This window comes from Chaetodon auriga, chromosome 2 (assembly GCF_051107435.1).
Source record: "Chaetodon auriga isolate fChaAug3 chromosome 2, fChaAug3.hap1, whole genome shotgun sequence".
In the NCBI taxonomy this organism is placed as follows: domain Eukaryota; kingdom Metazoa; phylum Chordata; class Actinopteri; order Chaetodontiformes; family Chaetodontidae; genus Chaetodon; species Chaetodon auriga.
This window is the reverse complement of record NC_135075.1, coordinates 11,037,262-11,064,290: the sequence shown is the minus strand read 5'-3', so window position 1 is coordinate 11,064,290 and position 27,029 is coordinate 11,037,262. Positions and strand designations below refer to the sequence as shown.

Here is a 27,029-nt window from a genome sequence, read left to right as displayed (position 1 = left end):
TCAGTCATTTTAGTTTATTATATTAGCTGAATTATTTAGTTTTTATTGCTTTAGGCTGACGTTTAAGTATACAGATCTAAAAATCTAGCATGAGCTGATGCAGGTATACTAACTGAAATATGTGGCAGTCCATGAGCAGAAGGTTAAGAAGAGCTGCACAGAGAGCAAATATGGATTTGGAGACTAATCATGGGGGGATACGCTTGGACCTCTCATTACTTCATTCTGTCACTTTATTTCCACAACAGTCGGCTCAGATGGAGAGACAACGAAGACATATTTGTTTGCAGTCGCATAACTCAGTGTCATTCTTACACTTCAGCCGGCCTGGCAAGTCATTATCCTTATGAACACACGTATACATGAATGCACACACGCACACACACATAGGCCATTGTGTCTCTGACATTTTGCAGTGTGGCAGCAGCAGCAGCAGGCCAGGTTGTCATCAACAGTAAATACACGTCAAGCAGCGCACAACTCATGCTGAGTCACTGAAGCTCTATCAGGCACTTGTCATCAAAAACGACAAATGTACTGCAAAGAATCTCCTCTCCTGGGGAAGATTATGCTGATTAACATCATGCACTGGGACCGCACCAGTGAAAGTGGGAATTCTGACAATATTCTGTCAATCTTCAAAATCAGTGACAATGACCAAATGTTCAGTCGTGCCTTGGATGCGATGTAGAAAAGTCATTTACTGGATGTAACTTCTGATATTTTACAGGTGACATTTATTCTACCTTAAAATATTCCATTACAGTAAATACTAGTATACCTATTTATAATCACCAGCTAGTCTAAGCTATTTTTGCCAAAGCACATCGTTAAAATCTGAGTGGAATGATAGCTCAATTTTGAGTTCTGCACATTGAGAAAAAATGGAGCAGGCACACTGACCTTGATCCACTCCAATTTAATATTCTTGTCCTTCCTGCTGCTTAGAAAGGAGAGGATATTGTGCTTGTAAAATGTATGCCAACTGATGAGATTTTAATGAGTTTTTTAATAGCTGCTGAAAACTGCTTTTGATCCAGTTTGAGAGAATAAATTACCATAGTTACAAAAAGAACTGAGACTCGATATGCTTTCTAGCAAAGTCATTTAATTTTTTTTTTTTCTGTGGAAGACGTTTACACTTAAGCAGACTGCTGGTTTTATTCTGGATTTAAACATCAGCTGTATGCATTGTCAGTTAGTAATGTGTAATTTACCATAAAGGCCACATTTGATCTACAGCTGTGAATTTGTTGTGAAATCTGATGTTTCCTCTGTCCCATATCTTATCAAGACAGATATGTTTGGTTGTGAAATAATTTGCATAATTGTGAGTATACTACAGTATGTGTTGTGCCTGTGGTGAATCCTGGCATCAGAGAGGACAGGGCACACAGACACACACACACACACACACACACACACACACTATCACATAAGGTGTCTCTCAAATTGCTCGGCTCTCATTTCCTCTTTGTCACTCTCGCTCGACTTCACTTGGCACACTGGACAGGAAATGTGTCAGACACAACACACTGGACTTTTATAGCACGGTGCACACTGGTGCGAAGATGAACAGATGGGGACAGCTTGCAGCCATATTAAGAAAATATGTGGAGATAAGCAATACGGCATCCACTGAAATTACTTTTGGCTGGAATCAATAACTGGCAGGGCAGGTCAGGGGCAGGAAGCCGCCTTTGCTACAAGAAACTGTGTTTGAACAAACTCCATTGCCTGAGGCTGTGCATTAATCTGAGGCTTAATGAATATAGTAAGGGTTTAGTCAGCTGAATCCATAACTATATTATAGGGATAATAATGAAGTGGGCGGCAGGTGGTAGATGTTGCAGCTTCTTGTGATTTCAAATGTTTGGTGGAGATAATCATAGCCTTCAGACAAAGCATCCTATAGGCCCTCACATAGGACTGAGACTGGTTCTACAGTCAGCTTAGATCACTTGGAGCTCTGAAAATATCTTATATTTCATATGTTTTTGATTGAATATCTTGATGCAGATCATTAATAATGTGTCCCTTCTTCCAATTCTAGCTAACTAATATAATCTAATACAACACACCTGCAATACATCTGTGGATGTGGATGTGAGATAGTTTATAAATCTAACCACAAACGACACACTACAGCTTGAAGTGCAGTCAAACCTGCTTGACCCCTCAGTCAAACTGTGGGCTGCAAAATGTAAGTTTAGACTGACACTTACTGTTCCATCTGTTGTGACAGCCGCAAACACGGTGGAGGAGTACGGAGCCCAGGCGACATCACCAACAGCTGCATTCAGGTCAAAGGTGAACATTGGAGTGCTGGAAAAACACAGACATCCAAGGTCAGACAGGAACTTTGCATTACACTGCATGGAATACTATCTGCCTATATTTAATATTTAGTAGATTTTTCATCCAAAATGAAAAAGAACAGGTACTCATCATCTTAAGCTGGTGTTTTCTACAGAGTCTAGAGTCTGAAAAGCATCATCTGTATAACTGAGATGTTTTCTCAGTTTCTTCTGCATTATAGCACACAATGTACACGACAGTGCGTTATATTTCTATGGTTAAGGCTGATGCCTCATCACAGCCTGGCACTGAAAGGGGGTGGAGGTGAAACAGAAGTCATCTGCACACTATTTCCTCTCATTATTTACTTTTGAAACACCACTGGAAGTAAGATGAAGAAATTCAATCTTTCTTAGAGCTGAAATCAAGCGCACACAGGTCTTCTTCGAAAATTAATGAGGGAATGTGTGTGTGAGTGTGAGAGACAAAGTTGAAGAAAACCTCCTATGGTGGGTTCGCCTCAGCAGAGGGTGTATTGTGAGACACATCCAAATTACACCTGGTATTAAATGCAATCTGTGTCCGAACATGTCATTTGGCTAAGGAAAAATGCATGTCATGATCGGAATGTGATCGGATCTGCCTGACCACATCTGGAGGTAGAGTGGATCGAATTCTGTAGATCAGGTGTAAACACAACCCATACGACGTGCTGGCATCCACACACAACAGAACATTGATAGAGATCATTACTTTTAGCTCACATAAAATATAAGTCGCTCTTCAAGTTTAATGAGCGTGCAACCAAGATGGATGAAAGAGACACCGTTTTGATTGCTGATCATTCATCTATCCTGTGCCATTTTTATTCTGCAGAGCTGTGTGAAAAATAAAAGCAATACAGGTGGGAAATGAATAATATACAGTAAGAAATAACTGTGTTTGACTGTGTGCAACTCATTGGACTCATCTGTGCAGCTGATCAGCTGTTAACAAGGCATATAATTTATCAAGTCACAGAGCAGCCTTGCTGGTACTGCAACACACCAGGACAAACTGAAACAACACTATTTATCCATTCATCTTCTATCTCCTATACCTGCATATCCCTTTCAGGGTTGCGGGGGGCTGGAGCCTATCCCAGCTGGCAATGGGCGAGAGGCAGGGTACACCCTGAACCGGTCACCAGCCGATTGCAGGGCAACATAGACAGACACACAGACAGACAACCATTCACACTCACACTCACACCTATGGACAATTTAGAGTCACCAATTCACCTAATGAGCATGTTTTTGGTCTGTGGGAGGAAGCCGGAGTGCCCGGAGAGAACCCACGCGTGCACGGGAAGAACATGCAAACTTCACACAGAAAGGCCCTGCCCGACCCGGGGATCGAACCAGAGACCTCCTTGCTGTGAGGCACGCGCACTACCTGCTGCGCCCACTGTTTATACAAAGAAAGGAAAAACTTAATGTATTCCATTACACATTTACAAGATCGGACAAATAATTAAGAATCTGTTGTAGAGAGCGTTTTACAAAGTTTAAAAAGTTTCACCCAACTCAATAACTCACAAAACTCTTTTGTGAGATTCGTTTAAGGAAGTCTGGAGCTGATATGCTGCCACCTTAAATTACTCACTCAGGTTTTCCTCTGGAGGACAGAGATCAGATCTCAATGAGGATAACAAGAAGACATTAAAAATACCAGGTGTAAATGTAAAGACAAGATCGTATTGTTTCTGGATACAGATCCCTATTTAATACCAGGTACATACTAAATGAGGTGTAAAAGGCTGAAACGCCCAAGAACACCAAGGCACACAAGTAAAGATGTGTCCCAACAAATAAGATCCTCTGGTGGTCGACCCCCCCCCCCCCCCCCCCGCCAACATCACAACCCAAGTCAAGTGAAGTACTGATGGACAGGGATTGTATTTCATATAGCAGCTCAGTGAGGCTGAGAATACCGATTATTTACATTTTTCTCTTTCCCACAACATCCTATTTTACATACAAAAGTATACTCACAAATATTGATAATTTGGATAAGAGATGAGGTATTTTCTGTGCAAAACCCTCACAAATTGCATGAACCTGAGCAAACAAACCAGAATATACAATCAACTATGTACACTCTTGGTATTTTTCACATTTGTCCTTATTGATTTTGTGCAAGATGTTCCCCAGATGCCAGATAAACTGCGCTCCCATGCTGCTGTGCCCGTTAGATAAATAACATGCATTCTGGTAGGTGTAGAATATGTCCAAAATTAGGTGTAAAAGGCTAATAAATCTGGCGCAGAGTCTTTAAAGAGAGGGCTTTTTACGGCAGAAGGATACTGCGCATGTTGTAAATCCAGAGTTAGAGCTATTAGGATTCATAAATTATGTCCAAGTTTATCACTTGGCTGAGGTGCAAATTTATCAAGCTAACTGTTTTGAGTGATTGATAGACTCAATGAAACAAACCCTTCAGCTCATTCAGGCCTGAATGTCGTCTGGCAGTTTTACAGGATACAGAGTATTAGACTCAGCCGTGCACCAAAAGTGGCAATTTTCAGTGTAAAGCTTTCACACACTTTTGAGCAATGTGGTAGAGTTTGTGAAAAGTTGTTTGATCCAGTCAGACGCTCTCCTGGAAACAATATGTCGTGCATCTAGGATGCTTTGGATCATTCTTGAAAACCCTGTCTCTCATAATGGGCGGATGATTACTATCATTAGTCAGTCAAGCTGCCTGTGCTGACAAGAAGTGGGAGGCACTGTGGGTTAGTCAAATAAGCAAGGAAAATTATGCAGGTTCCATAATGAATTTCAGAAGGTAATGAAGACTAAAGATATCTTTAATATTATGGAAAGATTATAGGACTGATGATTATCTTGTGCCTTCTTTGTTGGACAGAGATAGACATTTGATCACAGAGCATTAGTGATGTTGCGAACCATGAAAATATAAATACAGAATAAAATTGCAGTTGCTATTCTGTAACTAAGCTCACATTTATTTATCTTTCATCTTCTTGAAAAATGCTAAAACTAAAATCTGAACTATATTTTAAGAAACAGTCCACTCACAACTGAAATAATGATAAATGCTGCAGCTATTGGGAAGTCCTGAAATAAATAATACCCATTTGACAAATCATTTTTCACACACACGCACGCACGCACGCACGCACGCACGCACGCACGCACGCACGCACACACACACACTTCTTCTCCTTTTTCCTCTCTTTGACATGGCCAATTCCAAATGCACTGTAATTCTTGTCACTGCTTAACTCCCACTGCCAGCCATGTGTCAACTCCAACACATATGGAGTCATAAGCGCCTTCTTTTCACCCAGCATTGAAGAGCGTCACAGCGAGACTGTAATACTTAGTACTTCAAGCTTTCCCCTGGAGATGTCACCCTCCCCTTCAAATTCACTCCAGCCAACCAGTAGGAGTCAATAGTGCAGTAACAAGTACATGATCCTTCAACAGCTTCCCACCAGCCAACACTCCCTCTTGTATCTGATGGGACCCACGGTTCAGCCAGCAGTGTCAGAAGTGGACATCTATTCACGATGGTGGGAGAGTGCTATTACTCAATAATAACTGCATCCTGTGCTACTGTTTTCCAGCATGTACCACAACATGTTTGTCACGGAAACAGTGTTTGTACTTCTCAGTATATGAAATGAAAATAATGTTGAACTGGAAAACTACACAGGAATGGAAATAACACCTGATGATAAAGGAAAACAAAACTGAACAGCGTAAACGACAAAATTAGACAAATTTTTATAGCTGTGGTACAATATAAAGTGTCGAGAGTGATTTCATATCTAGAGTAGCTGCAAGTATGTGCTCTTTCACACTCATCAGTTGTCTTACTTGATGGTATGGTCCCAGATCTTGACGGTCCAGTCTGAACTGCAAGAGATGAAAACCTTTGGATGGAAGTGGTTCCACTTTACAGCGTCCACTGCCATGCTGTGGGCATCATAGGTATCCAGGAACTGGCTTGAGTAGGTCTTGGAGCACTATGGAATAAAGGCAAATTTGGACCTAAGTTGATTGTGTGAAAGATTTTTCTTAGTATTTTACTATTTAGCACAGTGTTTAGTGACTGGAAACGGGTTAGTGTATTTAGTAAGTAAGAATCTAACCACAAACGACACAAAGAACGTTCAAAGAAATCAGAAACCAGGCCTAACTAAGCATCACCTCCAACACCCCAGAAGACATTATTTCACACTATTTTCACAAGCTGAGTAGTAGCCTTCATGACTAATAAACACATAAAATGATGAGAACATGACTTGAGTTCAATTTGTAAACAAATATTTCCATGCAAGTCATTTTCTTGAGAATGCCTTATGTGTCTTGGCATGAGTAATTTTCCACTGACAGCTGAAAAGGTCTAGCTGTGACATTGCTGATTGGAGAGAGGCTAGAAGTCTAATATGCCTGACAGTTTTAATCCAAGGAAAGTAATGTAATCCACTGTGAATCAATGTTTAATTACCCTATAAATTTCCAAAGTTTGTCTGCAGTTGACAAAATAGGGTTTACCAGAGAAGCACCATAGTAGCTGAGTTAGATTGCACGGATAAATTAACTGGACAATCCAGGACAAAACAGCATGGCTTGTGGCGACAGCTGTTGCACTTTCAAGCGCTGACATTTTGATTGTTGACCTGCAGCTAGGTGAAAGATTCTTAATCTCTCCTCTCCTGGGGTTTCTATGCTGCTAAACCTTGAGGTGACAGACAGAACATATTTCATCTCACATACAGGGTGTGAGTCCGCCTATATGTCTGCAAGGAGGGTGATTTCATAAGAGCACGACGAAGGTGTGTGTCCTCTGTACGCACTGTAGCAGAATCAGTCTGCTGCTTCACTTGTGGCCTTATCTCAATCATGTTGCCAGGAACAAAGCCCCCAAAGTGCAATCAAAATGTTTCAAAAGTGTCTGATTACAATTAGGTCCAATGTGTAAGATAATCAGGGATTTGCAAAGAGGTGCATTTCAAATTGTCTAAGTCAGGAATTCTAAGGTCGCAAAGATAATTGTCTGAAGTGAGAAGAAATTGACAGTGGTTTTATTGATTATAGAAGTGAATAGACATTAGAGAGTGTATTAAATACTGTTTATGCATCATATTCAGCATGATTGTTTGATCTCTTGTAGATGATTGGAAGTGTTGTTGAACAGTTGACAGTGAAGTTTTTCACTGGAGCTCAGGTATTAGCCTGGAGCGACACAGACCACACTTGCTGGCAGGTTAAATCAGCTTTTGGCTTTGGTTATTTCAGGGTTGGATCCTCAGGGTCAAATGCCAATAATGATTAAAAGATAAAATAATGCAGCTTTGTCCTTAACAGTATCATTACATGAATTCACCTGCCGGTTTGTGTACTTAAATTAATGCATTTGCGTGTGCTCTTGCATGCATACATTACTAGCAGCCTCAACTCCCGTCATCTCACTAATGAAGAATACATCCTCTTAATGTTCATGTAAGATAGACTTACCTCAAACACTTGGTTTAATTTTATAAACATCAGGCACTTTAAATGATATGGCCATTACTCAGGGAGCTGCACTTTAATGTTATTAAATCAATAGAATGAGGGTAACTGCCAACAAATGAGACTTTGCTGAGTGTCTTTCTGCCTACAGTAACAAGAACAAGAGGAAGAAAAGCACAGAGAAGGTGGGAGGCCAGCCAAAAACTAGCAGCTGTCTGATGTGGACAGAAAGAGCCTCTGCTCCTCTGCTTAAGGAGACTCATTAAACCCTTAACGTCAAGCCTGAGGGGCTCCCGACGGGTCACATGGACACACACAAGCGCACGTGCATAATTCTACACATAGACACACACACACACACACACACACACTATTAATGGCAACTTTCTCGCTTCTGTACCCTCCCGAGTGCAAGGCCAGCAGGATATGTGAGAGTGCACCACAAACAAAATAAGCTTGCGTTTTTCATGGAGACAGTGGAACGCCCCAAGATGATCCTAAAGTCATTTAGAGGTGGTACAGAGAGAAAACACATTTTAGAGATGAGGCTTTCCTGAATGTAATTTTCAAAAGTCATCCACCTAACTTTGCAAAACCTTTGTTTTGGTTCTACAGTTAAAGTGCCTTGTTGTCAAAATTGGTAAAAAGGTGTAACTTTGGCTGTATAATTCATACTTAAACTTACTCAGGAAAAGGTACTCATACCAGTGGGAGTGCTGTGCTAGCTAGTGGCAATCGGGTAGGTCTTGTGGACCCAGGTATACGGAGATGGTGGTTGACATGAAGTTGCCATTCAAACAAGTTGGGCCATCCACGGTTGTTAATGTCTAAGCAGATACAATGTAGATATGTTTGCTTGGGTGGGAGTAGGATTTAAAGGCAGCTTAAAGGTACACAAGGTCAGAGCTGGTGTCAAATGTCAGACGACCCAGTAGATTCAGGATGGCACAGCCTGATGGGCACTGCAGGGCCTAGTGATAGGTCAAAACATCTTTTAACATGAACACTGGGCTTCCATAGGAATGTTCATCATTTTATTGACTGGAAATATGTTGAAATTTCCAGTTTTGTTTGTCTTTGTCTGTCTTCTGACTCGCTCCTTTGTCAGAGGTCATTTGTATGCACTGTGGGTAGCACCACTGTTGTGATACACAACAGATACACTGACATCAAGTTTTGCTGTTTGTTTGACACTGGCTCTGTTTTTAACTGATTTCTGTGGCATTGCCGACCACAACAAACAAAAACCTCAAATTACACTCAATATGACAGTTGGAGAATACTACCTAAAGACTGAGGAGGAGAGTGAATTAAGACAAGTGTTCAATTGACTAAAAATAAATTAATTCAAGGTATACTACCTGCTAATACAGCGCAGTATCAATATTAACACATGGTGTGTGTAGTTAATAGTATGGAACTGGGACACATCTGTCTCAGTTCAGGATTATCTGAAGCAAGTTTCTTCAGACTCCGCTGAGATGATCTAATACCCATCACCGACTGTGTGTTTGAAAATCTAAACATTTATAGAATAATGCTAATTATACACAATTTGTATTAAATTAAATGTTATTTTAAAGTATGTCAATGAGGTGAATAATAAAGTACCTTATTAATTCATGCTTTTTCTGAAGTATTTTTTCCATTTTATAGGGTTATGTTTTTATTGGTTACACACACTGCATTGTAACGTATTACTTATAGATGATTGTCCTGTAAACATCTACAGTAATAGATGATTACAGAACAGGATACAGACAAATCTGTATATCATAGAGTTGTCTATATCATATAATCAGTACTGTGGCCAATGTGCAGCATCTTGATGTTATGGTGTCACAAGTTATACTGTGATTCCCCTCCCTACTGGACATTTGACGGCCTGAGTGAGTCATGTTAATATAATGTTTAAAGTACTTGTAGAAGTGGCCTATATGTCACCCAGCCAAACCCAAATTAGTGGAATCCTTGATACATACTTTGTGTAATTTCCCCTCCTCTGTACCAACTAGGAAGAGATAGTCGATCTGTTTATGGAAGTCGAACGATGTTCCACAGGCTGTGAACAAGAGGCATTGAGCAGATAATTTAGACACGCACTGTAATATACTATCAAATGCTGCAGTACTTTGCATGAGTAACAGCAGTTTCAAAATGAAATATGTACATTCTTACACACATGTGCAAGATGCCATGCAGAGGAGTGGAGACCTTACCGATGTTGGGCTGCTGTGCACCTTCTGGCCCCTCAGAGACAGCACCGTTCAGTGACAGTGTGATAATGTCCGTAAAGACCAGCTCATTCTACAAGCATGCAAACACACTGTGATGAAGTAATAGATAGAGACATTTGCAAATTACACTGCAGATATACACACATGCAAATGAAAACCACCACACACATCACATGCAAATGTGAACAAACACAGGCACAAAGTGCTCACAAAATGCAAGCAATTAGCATTGAACACTGCATTACATTGCATATGGCTGAGATAACATGAGAAGAGGAAATTACCGTTCATATTACCATATGAGAGTGCACGTTACTGAGAGAATATATGTATGGAAATATAATTGCTTGGCTAACCTTGATAAGCGTCCAGGACACAACTCGGCCATCAGATGATACAGAATAGAAATTGTGGTTATTATCCATGTCATCGTGTTGCCAGCGCACCTGAGTTAAAATCAATCAATAAATAAATCTTCTGAAAACAAGAATATGGTTGGTTTGAGTGAATGAGAAATAAGTGAATTTGCATGATCAAAATAACATCTGACAAGGAAGGAGAAGTGGTTAATGATAATGGATGGAGGGATGGACATCATAACTCAGCATCGCTGCATGCGTGATGCTAGAGATTTTATCAAACCACTTCCACTCCCAAGTAAACTGGTCTGGGAGAGCTCTTAAAATGGCAAAACTTTAGTTTAAACTCACACAAATGGAGACTGGAAGTGAACAGACAGCCTGAACCCATCACCTCTATCATTGTCCTCTACCCTCACCTGCCAGACTGGGTCAGTGTGCTTGCCGGTCTTGGCTGTACTTTTATACATAGGCTCCAGTCCATCCTCTTTCAAATTGTAGACAGCCACACAGCCGTCATAGAAGCCAACTGCCACCAGGTAGGAATGCTGCTCATGGATGTCAAGGCACATGATGCCCGAACTGGTGGGGTAGATGTACTCTGGGAAGGCAGAGTTCTTCAGTGAATAGAAGACAAGCATGCCACGCCCCTGTTTACTGAAGTCGTCTGACCAGGGGAGAGACAGAGGAGAGTGGACGTGAGGAAGCAAAAAATATCAGGTCAAATACCACATATAGAAAGCAACAATTAAAAATTGAATCAAAATAGTTAAAATCAAATAGCAATGTTAACTTAAATCTTCACCTATGAGCCCACATTTTTAATCTGTGTACTTACATGATCCCATTCCCACAGCAAAAATATCCTGATACTTCTTATTCCTGTTGAATAAGAAATAAGAAATCCCTTCTTGTAACAGCAGAATGGATGTACAAACACTGACATACAAACACTGATGGTTGGGGTATATAATCAATTCCATTATCTTTAAATGTGTGTCAATAGCAGCAACATATTTCCCCCCAGAATAATAATCATTTTCAAGCAACGTCAGCAGAATCGATGAGCTAACCTACCAGCAGAGGGCAGTGACAGACAGTCTTTTGGCTTTGTCATATTGGAATTTCCACAAAGGGAGAAGAGTACCCTCCTGGTCCCTGAACTCATCAGATGCATCCTCAAAGTATTTGAAATCTGAAAGGGCATGAAAGGAGGGCAAGGAGAAGAGAAGAGAAGAGAAGAGAAGAGAAGAGAAGAGAAGAGAAGAGAAGAGAAGTAGAAAGAGAATGGAACAACCTCAATATCAAGCGGGACTGTAGTTTCATAAGATATTTACTTGAACATACCTTGTGCTATGTCATCAAATGTATTCTGATTGACCATCCGTTCAAAGATCTTGGATGCCTTGGCCACTCTGGTGATATCATCATTCTATAACAGAGACATTATTATAGACTAACATAAGTACATTATTACATTAGTATTATCACAAGTCCTGGTCAAACATTTGTCGTATGGCAATTTATGTTTGGCAATAGCATTACTTTCAGATGCATTGCATCTTTGCATTATAAGATGCAAATACATACACAGGTACAAAGATAATTAGGTAGGAAAGTTGGTGAGGTCTCAATTTACCTGAGTCTCCATCAGCATAATCTTCCTCTTGTTTTTGTCATTATCTTTCTTTGAAGGCATGGCTTTCTGCTTCTCTTTATTTTTTTCTTGTTTCTGCAACTCCTCCACGTACGCGTCATAGATCTCCCACTGCAAAGAGAATAGAGTAATTGTGGTCAGCCCATGACAGCACATACTGTATGTTCACTAATGCTGTGTGAAAACAAGCCTGGCCTAAACAAGTCAGGTAATACAGTACCTGATTAGCAGTGGCAGAGAAGATGCTTCGTGGTGGAGGTTCAGTCTGGCAGCTTCTCTCCTGGAGGAAAATAAAAATGACTCCAATGAAACTCTTGAGGCACTAGGCTATGAATATTTTATTATACACACATCAATATTACGTTTTTCATAGCCTCCTATATTAAAACAATGCTTTTTTAAATGTTAGTTATCTCATCTAGCTTGTAAAAGCCATGTGTTGTGATAAGACATAACATGCTCCTTGATCAGGGGACAGGTTATCCTTCTTCCTACCCTCAGTGGGTTATTCAGGGTCTGGGAGGCCCTCTCACTGAAGTTGAACTGGTTAGTAAGTTTAGGCTCCTTCTTGTCAGTTTTGGAAGCAACACTGTCCGGTCTGTCCTCTTCTCCAGCTTCCTCCACTTCCCCTCCATCCTCTAGAGGTGTTGCCTGTGGAAATGTTGATCAATAGAACCTTGTCAAGCATTGTTTAAAATGGAACAGACAGTCCAGCACAAACCAGTACTCTTACTTAAGTTCAACAAAACCTATTTTACCGGGGTTTCTGGTTTCTCCTCATTAGGCTCTGCTCCTGTGTCGACTGTTGCAATCTCTGGACATATTAAAAATATGCAGTTTCAAGTATAAAGTATCAATTTTATGGCACATGTTGAAAGTGACACCTTGTGGCACCAAATATGCACTACACTAGAGAAACAAACATTACATGCCAGGACACACAATATGTAACATTGTTAGACCTGAATTGAAGTTTTTTCTGTGATCAGTGAAACACAAAAAATCATTGCACTAAGTTTTAGTAACTACCCTCAGGAAGATCCTCCTTGGCCCTCAGCCTGCGAGCCTCATCACAGTCTTGATGCAGGAGGCTGCCTTCCAACACAAAGTGAACAGCCAGCTGATCCACAACACTGGTAGGCTTGTAGGAACTTTCCTAGGAAACACAAGAGGCAATGATGTGAGGAACACATCGATTGTGGTTAAGAATGAAGAAAATCTATGTTAATCAGCTCCTTACATCGTCTCAAACTAATTTTTTAAACAAAAAAGCACAACAACCTTGGTTGGGAATAGTTGACTTTCATCTTTTAAAGGTGAATACCTGACAGGTAAGCGAGAATGTCTCCCTTTCTCATTAAATAACCTTTAATACAATGAGTGATTTGAAGTTATGAGCCTAGATAGATCTTCTGTACCTTGAAGCTGTAGCGGACAATATTTTGGGGGGCATGTGGGTTGTTTGCAGTCAGGATCCTCGTGATTTCTTCTTTCAGCTCCTAATGATAACATTAAAGATAAAGCAGAGCGCATAACAGCACAGGTTACACATACCTGACTAGTTTGGCAGAGATATTAATTGATTGTGAAAACAATGACCAAAAGATGATAATGAACTAGTCTAGTTGTGGGGAGAATTGAGCAATAGCAGCAAAGACTGAGCCAATCCCCTCGACAAAGCCCATGTGGATGCCTCAAACTTGAGCAATGAAACCCCCATCCGCTTACAGCCTCAGTGAGCTCCAGCTGATCTGACGGCTTAATAAGCGCTTTCCCATGAGACCACTCATCCCATCCATCACCCGTATCCACACCCTCTTCATCATCCTGCAACGTTACATACAAAAGAGATTTATATCTTGGTTAAATGAAAAAATTACATCACGTTGTGACAGCACATGTGTTTCTCATAGTTCTTCCTCAACTGTCAGATGCCAAAAATCCTAACTTTTGCGGATTTTTGTCACAGGTTTGTGAGCTGGAAGTGCGCCTACCTTTTTCTTACTTGCTGCTTTGGTTGACTTAGCAGCAGGTACCTTCTGAACAATTGAGCCCTGTGTGAAAACAAATGAAAACCAACAAAAAGGTTAGCTGTAACATGACATTAGCATAACGAAAAACACTGCCCGTTTGCTTAATGTTAACTGAAGCAACTGCCTCTACTTTACACGACTGCTGTGAGGTGGCTTTGTCACTTTGCTAGCTAGTTATCATTAAGGCTAGCTAAACTAAGCTGACATTTACCTTTCTCACAGATGCTGCAACGTTATTGTTAGCCACGGGCATTGTGAAAAAAGACTGGTTGAAGTACTTAACAAACAACTTAGGTGTGTGGCCTGGTCAAAATGCAGTACAACAACAGATGGACAGACTTCTATATCGTTAGAAGCAAAAAAAACAAGTCGGTCTTCAAGGCCTGTCTGCTGCTGTATATTGGTTGCCAAGACGACCAGTCGTCTCCGTCGGTCACAAAGAGGGCAAAGATCCTCATCAAGTCAAGATAGTTCTCACCACTCGGAATTCACACGTCGGCACCTCGAGCTAAATGTCCGTTTTTCCCCCCACACTTTGTTTACCGTGTCCTGAGGACATTTTGCAAGCCACCGATCACTAATGTTAACTTTTTAACAACAGCCTTTTGTTCCTTGGCAAGCTGGTTGTCCAGTGTGTTTGAGTGAGGAAAACAGTACGCTGCCAAAAATGTGTTACATCACGGTGTATTATACTGAAGGTAAAGGGAGTGACTATATTTACTCTGAAACTATTGTGGCACAAACAAATGAGAAATGACAGTAGACTGCGGTGAAAAAAAAAAAACAACCAAGATTTCAATCAAAATATTCAGTATTTACAAGTACAGATACAATATCTCTATTAGCTATTTAAATTCACCGTCAACACATGAATTTGGTTCACTACGCATTTCAATATGATCTCCTCTGTGATTGGACAGACTTGTCATGAATATTCCATGAACCCGGAAGTGGGGCGGTACTGCTGTTTTGCTGTCGAGTCACCTCTGTCAGGATGGAGGAAAACGAGGTGCTATCATGCTGAAAAACGAGGGATCCCGACAACTGAGCATCATAAACCGGGATAGTTAGACATAAGTCATCGTTTATCTTCACCGCCGTATCGTTTCTGTAACGCCTTGCCAAAATGATGGAAGAAATCGACCGGTTCCAAGTCCCTCCAGTCAACGGAGAGACACAGCCTTTGGTAAGAAAGCAAAGACAAAAACACATCTTATGCAAATATTTTCTATTGAACGCAGACGGCAGAAAATTTTGTCCCGTTTGTGCGGTTTATCGCGACAGCTGTGTCACGTAATCTGCGTGCGAGAGCTAACCGATAGCAATCTACAGCTGCGGCATAAAGTGGAGCCTTGGAAAGGGTGTAGATGGATTTTCTATAGATGAAAGCGGATAGCGGCTAACGTCATGTATTTCCTCACAGAATGATCCCATCAATAATACATATGATAATTAAATAATAAATGAGTCTTCACTTTATTGTATCATAGTGATTAAACTGCGCACTTGACCAAAAAAAAAAAACGTGATTTAAAAAAAAAAAAATCCACGTCAGTATGCGCTTGTTTACATCAATAGCTGACACAGCCCACTGTTTTTACATTTCGTCATTTGGTGACGTGTTATTGGGGTCTGAATGGCTGCATGAGCTGGGAGCCCAAATAATGGCGTGAACAGGGGGTCTGACCAAACCTGATACTGCAGACTGCAACCCTGATGATGGCTGGCCCGAGCAGGCCCATAGTAAGAGAAAAGCCCCTGCTTCCGTGATTTAGAATAGATGCACTCCAGCAGCAGCCAGGCATCACATGCATGTTTTCTGTGCTCCAGTCTCCATTGCACTGTTTAGGGATTTCTCTGTATTTGAAATGCTATTATGATACAGGCCACACCTGCAAACTGGACACGATCTGAAATGATAAATCATGGCCACCAATGATTAACTGATCCACTGCTCTTATTCCCTACATTTCATTGGAGTTGATAGTACAGCTTATTGCGACCATTCGCCAGCTTTATTCTCCACACTTCAAACAAAGCAGCCTCAAACAGCTGTCCCTTTTTTAAGTGTTTGCCTCAGGGGTTTGGGCAAAAGCAGAACTCCAAGTTCTCGCCTTCATTATCAGACCCATGCTTTCCCAACCCGACTACCCCTGAGGCTAAACTCCAGCAGAAGTCACAGAAAGAACATACTTTCTCTTTTTCATGCAGCAGCAATCGCCTCTCCCTATAAACGTTTGATGCTGTCATGTGTCATCCTGGGAGATTTCTGTTCTGAATCCAACATCAGAGAAACTTGGATTGTGGCTGCAGCGTCTCTGTGGTCAGCGTGTGTCCTAAACCTCTTGAACCCGTGCACTTTGTTCCGTATCAGCTCGTGTAATTATCATGCCAGACTCAAACAACACTAAATGTTCCCTCGTATCTTTTGCAGCCCCTGAAACAGACCCCCATGTTACGTTTCCACCATACCTGATTGTGTCAGGATCGCGGTTGCTGTGGCACACATGGCCGTGCATTTTAATGCTAATAACTTCATTGTGATTCCTAAACCGCATGAATGCGCTTGGCACCTGCCTCCTTGTTCAGAATGAATTATGAAACAGCTTTATATAGGATTGAGATGATTGAATCACGGAGTTGCTGTCTTATCAGTCCGATGTGGAAAGCTTTAGATTGTGAATGTAAACTTGTAAAGTATTTTTAATTAACCTTTAGCTGAAATTAGTTCTTGAATAAAACCCATTATTCCAATAACCTTTTACAGGCTGGCCCATCTTTAAGCACAGGGGCGTTTCAGAATGATTACTGTAGGCTAAATATACTACAGCGTATTGAGACTGCAGTCAAGTCCATTTGCTGTTGTCATAAGGACAGCATGCAGCCGTTTTAATGGTCACCTGATATATCGGTCTGCACTGCTATTGGCCAGTGGGAGGCCATGATGTGTAATCCTACCAATCGCTTGGTGTCTGTGCTGTGTCAGCAACCTTGTGGCTCTTCATCATCAGAAGCAGTAAAGGAGTCACTAACAGCGGAACAGATTGCGTGCGTGCGTGCGTGCGTGCCTGTGTGTGTGTGTGTGTGTGTGTGCGTGTGCGTGTGCGTGTGCGCGTGTGTGTATGACTATGAGTGAGTGTAGGTTTATGTGAGTGTATCTTGAAGGTCAGGGCCCCTGGCCATGTTTTAGTTTTAAATCATCAGAATCAATGTGTCACCTCTTGGTGTCATAGGTCAGGCCTTAATCATTTGTTAGTGGCTGTCAGCACTCATTTCGTTTTACAAGACAGTTCAGCAAAGTAAGGTAGTAATATAGCAGATGCATTTAAGGACTTATTTTGGAATGTATTTAGGTTTGGGAACTTTTCGTAGCATTTCTTTGGACCAAACTTCACACTGATATAGTGGATTTATTATATTTTAAGCAGCGTTTTAACTTGTTTACTGTGGGCTACCTTGCTATCAGTAATTGTGCTTTCTTATGTGTAAGAAGTGGGTTCTGTCACAGACAGCTTAATACTGAATCCCTTTCATTATTCACTGCCAGCTCTGCTGAAAAATGTTCAAAGGGATTTTTTTTTGACAGAAAATATGACCCTACCTCGTCACAGTATCTTTCCATGATGGAAGGAAGATGTGAAAAACAATAATTAAAAAAAAAAGAAAGAAGAAAGCCATCCAGTGGGTAAGCCCAGTGATCCAAGGGAAGGGCCTGTCACAGAACAGAAGGAGCTCATGTTTGCTTGTTAAAGCGGGAATACCTCATCTGTACTAGTGTGTGTAACGTATTCACTGTTGCAGCTCTCATTAATTATTCCAGCCAAGTGAACAATGCTTCATCACCAGAGGAGGATGAGACCATTGTATCCATCAAAGGTGTATTCAGCCATATTGGACCACAGCTTTAAAAATAAGACTCGCTGTCATCAGCCTGTTGTTTATCACTAAGTCTTGTTCCTATTGAGAAATAGAAGGAGGTGACGTTTCTTCCCCAATAAGAGATGGATTGCTGTGATTGGCTGCTGAGAAACATTAAAAAGGCAGTGTTAGCCTTTTGCTCGGGTGACAGTGACATAACTTTGTGCTCTGAATTTTGCTCGTGCGTTCACTGGACGTTACATGTGTCGACACACGTCATGCTTTGCTTTGCTGTTTTACCACATCGTGTCATTGGCAGCTTGTTTTTAAACGTGTTACATGAAAATCGATATGCAAAATGAGCTTCTCACCATCCCTGCTAAATACTCATGAATTTTTCATGAGGTCCTGTGAGAGTGGATAAGCTCTATTGGTTTCATGGTAATGGCCTAAATTCTTATAGTATTTCACAATAATACCATGAAAGGGTTTTGATGAAATGGATTCAGGCATATCTGTGTCTAGACCTATTTATTTTGTAATCCCCTCATGCAATCTTCAAAGACATTTTAGTTCTTATCATTTTTTTGTCATTAAGCTTTTATGAAGTATAAACACGCCAGGGCCTGTTAACTGTGTTTTATTTTTCATTATTAAAAGATATTTCTACATACAGCATCCTGTACCTCAGTACAAAGCAGTGGCCTATATGTATTTTCAACTTCAGCTGTAAAGTTCGAGGTTTCAGCTCCACTTATTTAATTGCTTGGAGTATCCTTTTAAATATAGCAGCCATTTCTCCGGAGAGAATACAGAGTTATTGAAAGCCTGGTAGCCTTCGTCCATGTGGCCTGCGGAGTCCCTCAGAGTGCAACAAGGGGAGGCCTGTCGGATCAACATAATGTGGAGCTCTGTCAGCAGAGCAGGCCAAGCGCGGGCCCAGCTCCCCTCTCTCGTTCTGGGGAAACCGTAGCTCCAACAGCAACCCCCTCTGTTCTCCCACGGCCTCCTCCCCATGCCGTCACTGCTCACACAGAAAAGAGACAGAGGCGGCGACATAGGCTGAACACTCAAGCTTATTGAGCTGCAAAGCAGGCAGCTATAGTAGCACATAGGCTTGGGAAATCTCAGCAGGGTATTTGACGCAAGCAGGTTGTGAAAGAGCTGATTTTCCGGTCTGTGTTAGCCTGGTGATAACTCAGTGGGTCACTCTCGGTACTGAGTTGATCGTGCCCTCAGGACTGTGTTCAATTTCAGGTGCCGGGTGGAAGTGTAGCGCGAGTTGATTGGAATTGTATTACTAGAAAACAGCTTGGGTCCAAGTTTAATCCCTGTCAGATAGTGAATTAGCAAACATTGCAGCCGTAACACAACAAGGATTATCTGTGAAGAGACAGCACCCTGGGATCTATATGAGCCTGTGCTAAAGTGAGATGTCACATGTTATCAGTGTTGTTGGTTGGCTGTATCAGAGCTAACGTGCTCTGTACTGCGCCTCTTTTCCCAGGACCCAGCAGCATCCTCCACCTCGGAGGCAGACCCCGACACCAAGGGAGAGACTGTGGCCATGAACTACAAGCCGTCACCTCTGCAAGTCCAGATAGGTATTACAAACCAACAGAACGCAAATCAATACATGACAAGGCTTCACTTCACACTCTATAATTAAGCAAGTAAGCAGTAGCAAATAATGACAAGCCCCTGCAGATTGCATATAAAAGCACATAAGAAAAATGTCTGTGCTCACTTGCCATAGGCTACCACAGTGTGCGTGTTTTCTAAACTCCACTGTACAAGGTCAAAATAAGCACAAACATTCTGTTCAGCATCAGTTCATAGCCAACTCAGTATGACATTCACCAGAAATGCTGTATGCCAGTGAAATCATATTCCCCAGCATTGCAATTTATCTCTGCTCTCAGAGGTGTCAGAGCATTTCTGAGCTGCCTCTGTTATTGTGCCACCACAACACTGCGGAAGCCTTTGCCACACTCACAATTCCTCATTTTTATTTAGTCCTAAGGGCTCCGTTTCAAAAAGCTTGCTGAAAAATATTGTTTCCTGAAACTCACCAGTCAATATTTCAAGAATATGCACTGTTTCTAAAGAAAACATAGTTAAATCGAAACGAAGGGTCCTAAGATGAACTCATATTTCAGTGGCAGCCCTGAATGTTTTCACACAGTATCTCAAGGAGATGAGCATTCAATTGTACAATTCCTGTTGGAGTTAAAGGACATGTTTTCATATCTATATATGCTAATGAAGACTCACTGACTAAATGCTGCAACAACATGAAAATAAGCACCACCACTGGCAGAGACCTTGTTAAATAATAAATAAATCTGCCACTGATGGTCATGAAGTTGAGGTTTATTGGTGCATTTCCTGATGACCTCACATCCTGTGGTTTCCCAGAGAAACAGAGGGACCTTGCCAGGAAGGGATCAGTGAAAAATGGCACCGTGGGAAGTCCTGTCAATCAGCAGCCAAAGAAGAATGCCAGGACAAGGTAACAGCTTCCTCTGCCTGTGTGTGTCTCCGTCACGTTGACCAGCTCGACCACAAATGTTACACTTTGCATCGATTAGCACCTCGAGCAATATGTTTTTGTCTCCCCTGCTCCACACTGTGCCTGTGCGAGACACCGTCAGACTTCCTAATGTTACAACAAGGCCTTTTAGAGGGGGGCCAATTGCATGTTTTTCATCAATGTTAATGGTGCATCAGAGCACTGAGCAGAAACCCAGTACAACCCACAGTATTGACAACTGGCTCGTCAGCCTAATCCCGCTCTCTGGTGGATTAGTGGAAACATAAGAAAGGCTACCGACTGGTCTGGACCGGAGTCTCCGAGGGGGGAAGATAATCTGGGAACGCCGGCAGTCTGAAGGCTGCAGATTAGCCCCAAATTTTGTTTCTTTGCAGCCTGTGAAGCGAGCACCATACTCGGAACAGCATCCTGTTCTGTGTGAAGCTGACTTGCATTTCTCTCTTGCACTCCCGACATGATTTACAATACTTGGAAGTGTTTTTGTGGGTGTTTCAGGAAGAATGCATTGTACTACTTGGCGGAAATTGTACTTTTGTTGTGTCGAACGCTTTTTCAGGTTTTGTCCTCTGTGTGTCCTCTTTGTGTTCTGTCTTGTTTTCTGTGCTCGTCCTCAGGTTGGTGGTGCCAAACAAAGGCTACTCCTCTTTAGACCAGAGCCCGGACGAGAAGCCCCTGGTGGCGCTGGACACTGACAGGTGTGTACATTATTTAGTTTCTTCATATCAAATTCTGTAATGCTAAAATATGACACAGTCAGAAGAGGAACTTTTCAGGCTGACCTTTAAAGAAGAGAAAAAAGGAGAAATTGGCTAACTTGCTAGTTTTATAGGGCTCACGCTGTCATGATGGCACATTAATCCACTGAGCAACTTGAGAGAGTTCTTAACAGAAGGGATCCTAAAAAAGGGCAAAGCCTCTCCCAGGGCGCAGGATTAGAGGATAGCGGGGTGAGGATTTGGACAGGGAAAAGCGGCTCAGAGGGAGTGCTCGCTTCCACTCTGGACCAGCAGGTCTGCATTTGACACAGATGAGTCCCACCCTTTGTGCCCTCCGTATGTAGCGACGTGCGGGAAACGCTCTCATGTGAAATGAGCTCGCTGGAAGCCAACCCAGCTTCTAGCATGTATTGCATCATACACACCCTCTGACAGGCTTTCTGACTCAGACACACGGGACACCCGTTTGTTTATTGTCCACACTTTAGGTTCGCATGCGCAGCCTTCGCACAATGTCGCTCTGTTCTGTTCATGTACAGTGTATGAAAAGGCAGTTTACTCATGTGGGAGGAAAAAGGCTGTCAACCAGCGAGCATTAGCATGATGTTACTATCCTTGGTCAGATGTTGTATGAAAAAGGCTTCTAGTGTCCTGTGTGCTATAGTATGTCTGTTCATCCAATCTCATTATTAAAGATGATGATGTCATCAGGGTTATTATCTTCTTCATCATTATTATCCATAGACTGAATAAACTTTAATTAAAAGAGGCCACACATTTTTTAAACTGGGACCAGAGAGTTTGAAAGAGGCGGGTATTTACCAGGCAGGACGCAAAGAACAGAAAAACACACAGTTGCATTATGGGAAATGTAGGATCCAGCATGTCTTTAACTTGACCCATACTTGGACTAAAAGTCAGGATATCTCAACCTCTGCCACTTTGATTTTATTGCTTAACGACCCCTTTAAACATTCAGATATCATTTAACTGTCTGGACCGTCGTCTTTTGAGACCGTCGTGTCTCACTGCTGATGTCTCCTGTCTTTCAGTGATGACGACTTTGACATGTCCAGATACTCCTCATCAGGATACTCCTCAGCCGAGGTGAGATGTCTGAGGGACCAGGTATCTATACACACATTATACTGTTTCACAGCGTCATTTGGTGAATCCACAAACATCACCACCTGATCACCCAGTTCCATTGTCACACCACCCACACCAGGTACATGTGCATCCATTGGAAAAAACAAGAAGTATACTGGCTCCTCCAAGCATTCATAGTCAATCATGTGTAATGGTTTACCCATAACTCTCATCCAAAGTCCTGTTCATTTCCTCCCTCCTTCTTGCTTCACCCTGTTTCCACCAGTGATCTGACTGCTCTGCTTTGCCGCCGTCCATGGCTGTAGAAGTTTATTGATTTGAATCACCATGTTCTTGAACATCGATACTTTTAGAACCAACATAGTGACTATTTTAACTAACAAGGCTGTTCCTAGTTGAAGGATCTGTCCAGATTGTCCTGAAGCTTGGCTCATATTGTATCTCCTCTCTTTTTGCTTCTACAGCAGATCAACCAGGACCTGAACATCCAGCTCCTGAAGGACGGATACCGGCTTGACGAGATCCCGGATGACGAGGACCTGGATCTGATCCCCCCCAAAGCAGTCAACCCCACTTGCATGTGCTGCCAGGCTGCTCCCTCCACAGCCTGTCAAATCCAGTAGCACCATTCCCCGTCTCCCCCTCCCCCCAAAAAATCTCCTGCCTGCCACCTGCACTGAGGCCAACTACTGACCAGAGTGGCAGCATAGGGGAAAAACTGGCGATGGCACAAAGGGAAAACAAGGGTTTAAGGCAAAAAAGAAGATGTGGAGATAGGTCAAGTCTTGAGAAAAGAGTCAATATGTACAGTATCTGTGCACGTTCCTCCTATGGTAGGGTCTGTGCATCTTACTTCTGCATTGTTGGTTCAGCGAAGCACTCGACTGATGGCAGAAACTTTACCTCTAAGGAAAACATGTTACTTTTGCTTCTCCCTCTTTTGACTTCCATGTCATGCTTGTGGATATTTTGGTTTACAAGGACCATGAAGGCACCGTTGCCGAAGAAGAGAAACAAAATGAGAGGACAGGAACTATTCGACCAAAATACCTGAAATAAGGACAAGAGGACATTACTGTGCATCATCCATGGACTCTACTTCTTCTGCTGGTCGATGTACAAGAAGAGATTTTGTGATGGCCGTTGTTTTCTCTCTTTCATTTCTTTCAGCCAGTTTGCTTCATCTCCCTGTGTATATGTGTCAAACATGACAAAGACGTGCGTGTGTCTAATATATCCAGGAGAATAGTGCTAAACCATCAAGCTGCTGACAAAACACTTAATGCTTACGCTAAGACATCCAGTCCAGATCGTTACTTTAAAGTCTGTACGTAACACCAAGCTTGTACTGCTTGATCGTCTCACATTCAGTTAAAAGAAGCTGAAAACAAATAGGTTTGCATGTTGCCTGCTAACACTGTGTCCTAACGACCAGCCTGTGCAGATAATTTTTTACTGACCCCTGAACACATCCTTGTGCCGATGAGACATTATGTGAGGCGTGCTTTGAAAAACATAAAGTTAGTAATATTTAGGTTCACCCTCTGTAATATCGGTAGATATAGAGAAACAGTTAATCGAACAACGGCAGAACAGTTCACGAGTCAGTGTGTACTTCCTCTGTGTTTGTCTATGTTGGCCCCCGATGTCAGTGGATGTTTAAGAGGATCACCACCAGTGAATGTGGCTACAAAGGAAGTCATATATTTGAGGGAATAAATGAAATGAAAATGCTTAGAACATGTGCAGATGCATAGGAAGTTTGGTCAACTTTGGTCATGCCTGTCGCGGGCTCTGAAGAATGTTTGTAAAGTGATTCCATATCATTGGATGGAAATGAAATGGGATTTTTTTTGCTACTCACGGAAAGTATACAATGCTTTCTTTTCTTTATAGTTTAGTTGTAAGTGTATTTGTTTTGTATGGTTGTACACTTGTGCATATTGCCCTTGAGTTTTAATATAACCAATTTGTCTGATTTGGGGATGAGGACTGTATATGTAGCACCGGACACAGCTGTGTATTGTCACTGCTTTATGCCAATGGATGTTTGCCATGACGTTGAAAAGGAAGTAGTCCTTGCTGTCAGTAAGTACTGAATGCATACTGTTGATTTTTCATGTTTACGTCAATCTAAAGACGTCTATAGAGCTCTGCAGACATCAGGTACTTTCTAGTTGAAGATAAAAAGAAGTCACCTGCGTGTGAATCTGCTCTCAAACAAATGACAGTGGAAGATCAGGCTGGGTTTCCCAAAAACACAGCAACAGTGAGAGAATTTTAAAAAGTGAAAGACTCCCTGATCATCCACATTTTGACTAGTATGACACCTGAAAAACCTTTATTCTTAAAAATAGCTAGAAGCAAGGTACGCCCAGCTGATGGGAAAGGTAGCTGTGAGTATGTGTGTCAGAGGATTTGAGATCAGGATGTGGAGTTACTTCTGAAATACTGTGTGTGTCAACTCTGAACAATCTCACTTTGATTACAGTTGCAGACATGTTGCAGCGTTTTTGGGAAACTTAGCGTTAATCTTTTATAATTGGTGCCGTGTTGAGTTAGATACGGTGTGTGTTGTATGACTTCAAACGACTCTTAAGAGTTTTCTTGTTTGCAGAGCATACTGTACGTCTGTAAGTACTGTATGTGGAGAGTAACCAGAGCTAAAACCTACGCCTAAGAGAAAACAAAATCTCATTTCCATCTATTAACCTGGAAGAGGGCGTCTCCTCTCTCCTATCACTGGCATACCTGATTAACAGCCTCAATGTTTCTACAGAATTTGAGTCACAAAATAAGCATAAAGAAACATTTCATTTGAAAATAAGGTGCCATGTGTGTAAATAATTAAATGACTTGCATTAAGTAGAAAAAAGACCTGAGCAGTACAGTAGGTCAGGTAATATGTCACTAATGCAGCTTCTAGCTGAGGTGTGTGTAGGACCTGTAGCTGTGTACAGTTAACATTAATCCTGAGGGATTGACTGTGTGGTTGACTATGGTGCTGATTTCTTTCTTTTTTTTTCTTTTTCTATCATCATCATCCTCCTCCTAATAGATTCACCGGCCATCTTCTGTTGAGTGCACTACTTCTGGCCAATGTCGTCTCACTTAGGGAGTCTAAAGTAATGCATTGTAACACAAGTTATTTATTTGCATATGTGCGTTTTTAATTTATTTTTCAAGAATGGAAAATAATGCAGGCAGATGCTTTTTGTTTGTCAGGTGCTTATTATGATGATTGTGAACTGGTTCCATTTAGATTTTAACAGTGTTAAAAGTTCTGTGTATAGTGCAACATATCAGAAAATAAATATTAGATATCTGAAGTTTGATGGTGCCACGTGTTTCTGTCGTTGGTAATAGTACATTTTTGCTTAAAACAGACATTTCTTTTTAAAACATTGCATTACAGAACTTTAAACTTCGATACAATATTAATGTATATAAGAAATGATATTTAGCAATTCAGCTCTGACGAAGAGGAATGGGACAAAAATGTCTTCCAGCGTTGTCACACTTTATTAATGCTCAGAGCATGGTACACAGGAAGACAAAGGTTAGTTCATAATGTGCACACAGAAGAGAAGTTGTTCACTCCTATTATACCTTGGAAAGGTCTTGTCTCTCTGTCCTGTTAGCTCTGTGTCACTACACGCCTTGGCCTTTCTGGCTGCTACCAATTAGCAACCCTCTGCTGGAACTCCCTGGCCCAGCTCGTCCTTTCAGTGAACATTCCCAGGGGACCAGCAGCTTCTCTCAGAGGCGCCTTTGTTTCTAGTCTGACTGTCTGACAAAGGAGTCTGATCTGATAAATGACACATAAATTCATATAAATAAAAACATTTATTTAATTCAGCATTTCTTAGTGCAGGTGTGTGTGTGTTTGTGCACACACACACACGCCGCCCCACCCCATCCTGCTCAGTGCGTACACACAGAGACCACCACACATCATGTAGTTGACCAATCACGTGTGGCTCCGATTGTTCACTTCAAAGAGCTGTTTCGTTCGCGACAGACACATCACTAATTCCTCTACCTGTTCCACTGTTAGAAAAAATACCTGGTGGCCTGGTAATTTCTCTGCATGAGAAAGACAAGGTGTGGCGTGTGAATGAGGTCACTACTCGGGACTGACCCGAGACACACACTAATAATACTACTACTACTAATAACAATAATAATAATATCAACAACCCGGGCCAGATCAGTACCTGTGTGTACGCACCCGGAACTTACCCGGGACCGACCCGGGAAATTTCCGGGAAAGTTCTGGGTTGGTCCCGGCAATGTCCCATGAAATTTCCGGGTCGTCCCGGGTAAGTTCCGGGACTTACTCGTGATTCGACCTTGGATCAGAATATGTGGTGACAGGCTTGTGAAGCCTTCTCGTTGAAGAGAAACAAGCACAGGGCTCCCACTAATTACAACAACTACATTCAGTTGTATCTTAAATAATTTGTTTTAATTAGTTTCTACGCCGGTCCAGCAAGTTACCGCTTTGCGTGAAACTGGCCCGTGGTGCAAACATGTGCAAGAAGACATTCAACATGATAACATACGCAATAACAACACATGATTACTCGTCATGTGTGTAATTTCCAACACAGAAGATGAGATCTGATTTCTATTTATTTGTCCTTCTGCAAGAAAAAATGTTTCCACCTTCTGTATAACCT

The 27,029-nt window shown here is 41.7% G+C and overlaps 2 protein-coding genes across 2 annotated transcripts in view; one reads left to right on the top strand and one right to left on the bottom strand.

Moving 5' to 3' along the window:
* dnai1.2 (dynein, axonemal, intermediate chain 1, paralog 2) overlaps nucleotides 1–14,573 on the bottom strand; it is a 31,747-nt gene extending 17,174 nt beyond the window's left edge. The window contains exons 1-18 of the mRNA XM_076753981.1: nucleotides 14,321–14,573; nucleotides 14,071–14,130; nucleotides 13,805–13,903; nucleotides 13,495–13,575; nucleotides 13,106–13,232; nucleotides 12,835–12,890; nucleotides 12,572–12,727; nucleotides 12,297–12,356; nucleotides 12,059–12,187; nucleotides 11,767–11,851; nucleotides 11,497–11,614; nucleotides 11,258–11,301; nucleotides 10,839–11,086; nucleotides 10,417–10,506; nucleotides 10,043–10,130; nucleotides 9,806–9,885; nucleotides 6,183–6,331; nucleotides 2,226–2,325 (exon numbers count right to left, since the gene is read on the bottom strand). Of these exons, the coding sequence (XP_076610096.1) occupies nucleotides 2,226–2,325; nucleotides 6,183–6,331; nucleotides 9,806–9,885; nucleotides 10,043–10,130; nucleotides 10,417–10,506; nucleotides 10,839–11,086; nucleotides 11,258–11,301; nucleotides 11,497–11,614; nucleotides 11,767–11,851; nucleotides 12,059–12,187; nucleotides 12,297–12,356; nucleotides 12,572–12,727; nucleotides 12,835–12,890; nucleotides 13,106–13,232; nucleotides 13,495–13,575; nucleotides 13,805–13,903; nucleotides 14,071–14,130; nucleotides 14,321–14,362 (1,812 nt within the window). The 5' untranslated portion in view covers nucleotides 14,363–14,573. The remainder of the gene's footprint in view (nucleotides 1–2,225; nucleotides 2,326–6,182; nucleotides 6,332–9,805; nucleotides 9,886–10,042; nucleotides 10,131–10,416; nucleotides 10,507–10,838; nucleotides 11,087–11,257; nucleotides 11,302–11,496; nucleotides 11,615–11,766; nucleotides 11,852–12,058; nucleotides 12,188–12,296; nucleotides 12,357–12,571; nucleotides 12,728–12,834; nucleotides 12,891–13,105; nucleotides 13,233–13,494; nucleotides 13,576–13,804; nucleotides 13,904–14,070; nucleotides 14,131–14,320) is intronic.
* A 463-nt stretch (nucleotides 14,574–15,036) lies between these two features.
* On the top strand, nucleotides 15,037–25,676 carry fam219aa (family with sequence similarity 219 member Aa). Its single transcript, XM_076753967.1, has 6 exons — nucleotides 15,037–15,295; nucleotides 19,475–19,571; nucleotides 20,386–20,479; nucleotides 21,136–21,216; nucleotides 22,290–22,344; nucleotides 22,812–25,676. The coding sequence occupies exons 1-6, from the start codon at nucleotides 15,236–15,238 to the stop codon at nucleotides 22,968–22,970; spliced, it is 546 nt and encodes a 181-aa protein (XP_076610082.1). The 5' UTR covers nucleotides 15,037–15,235; the 3' UTR covers nucleotides 22,971–25,676.
* Nucleotides 25,677–27,029: the final 1,353 nt, after the last annotated feature.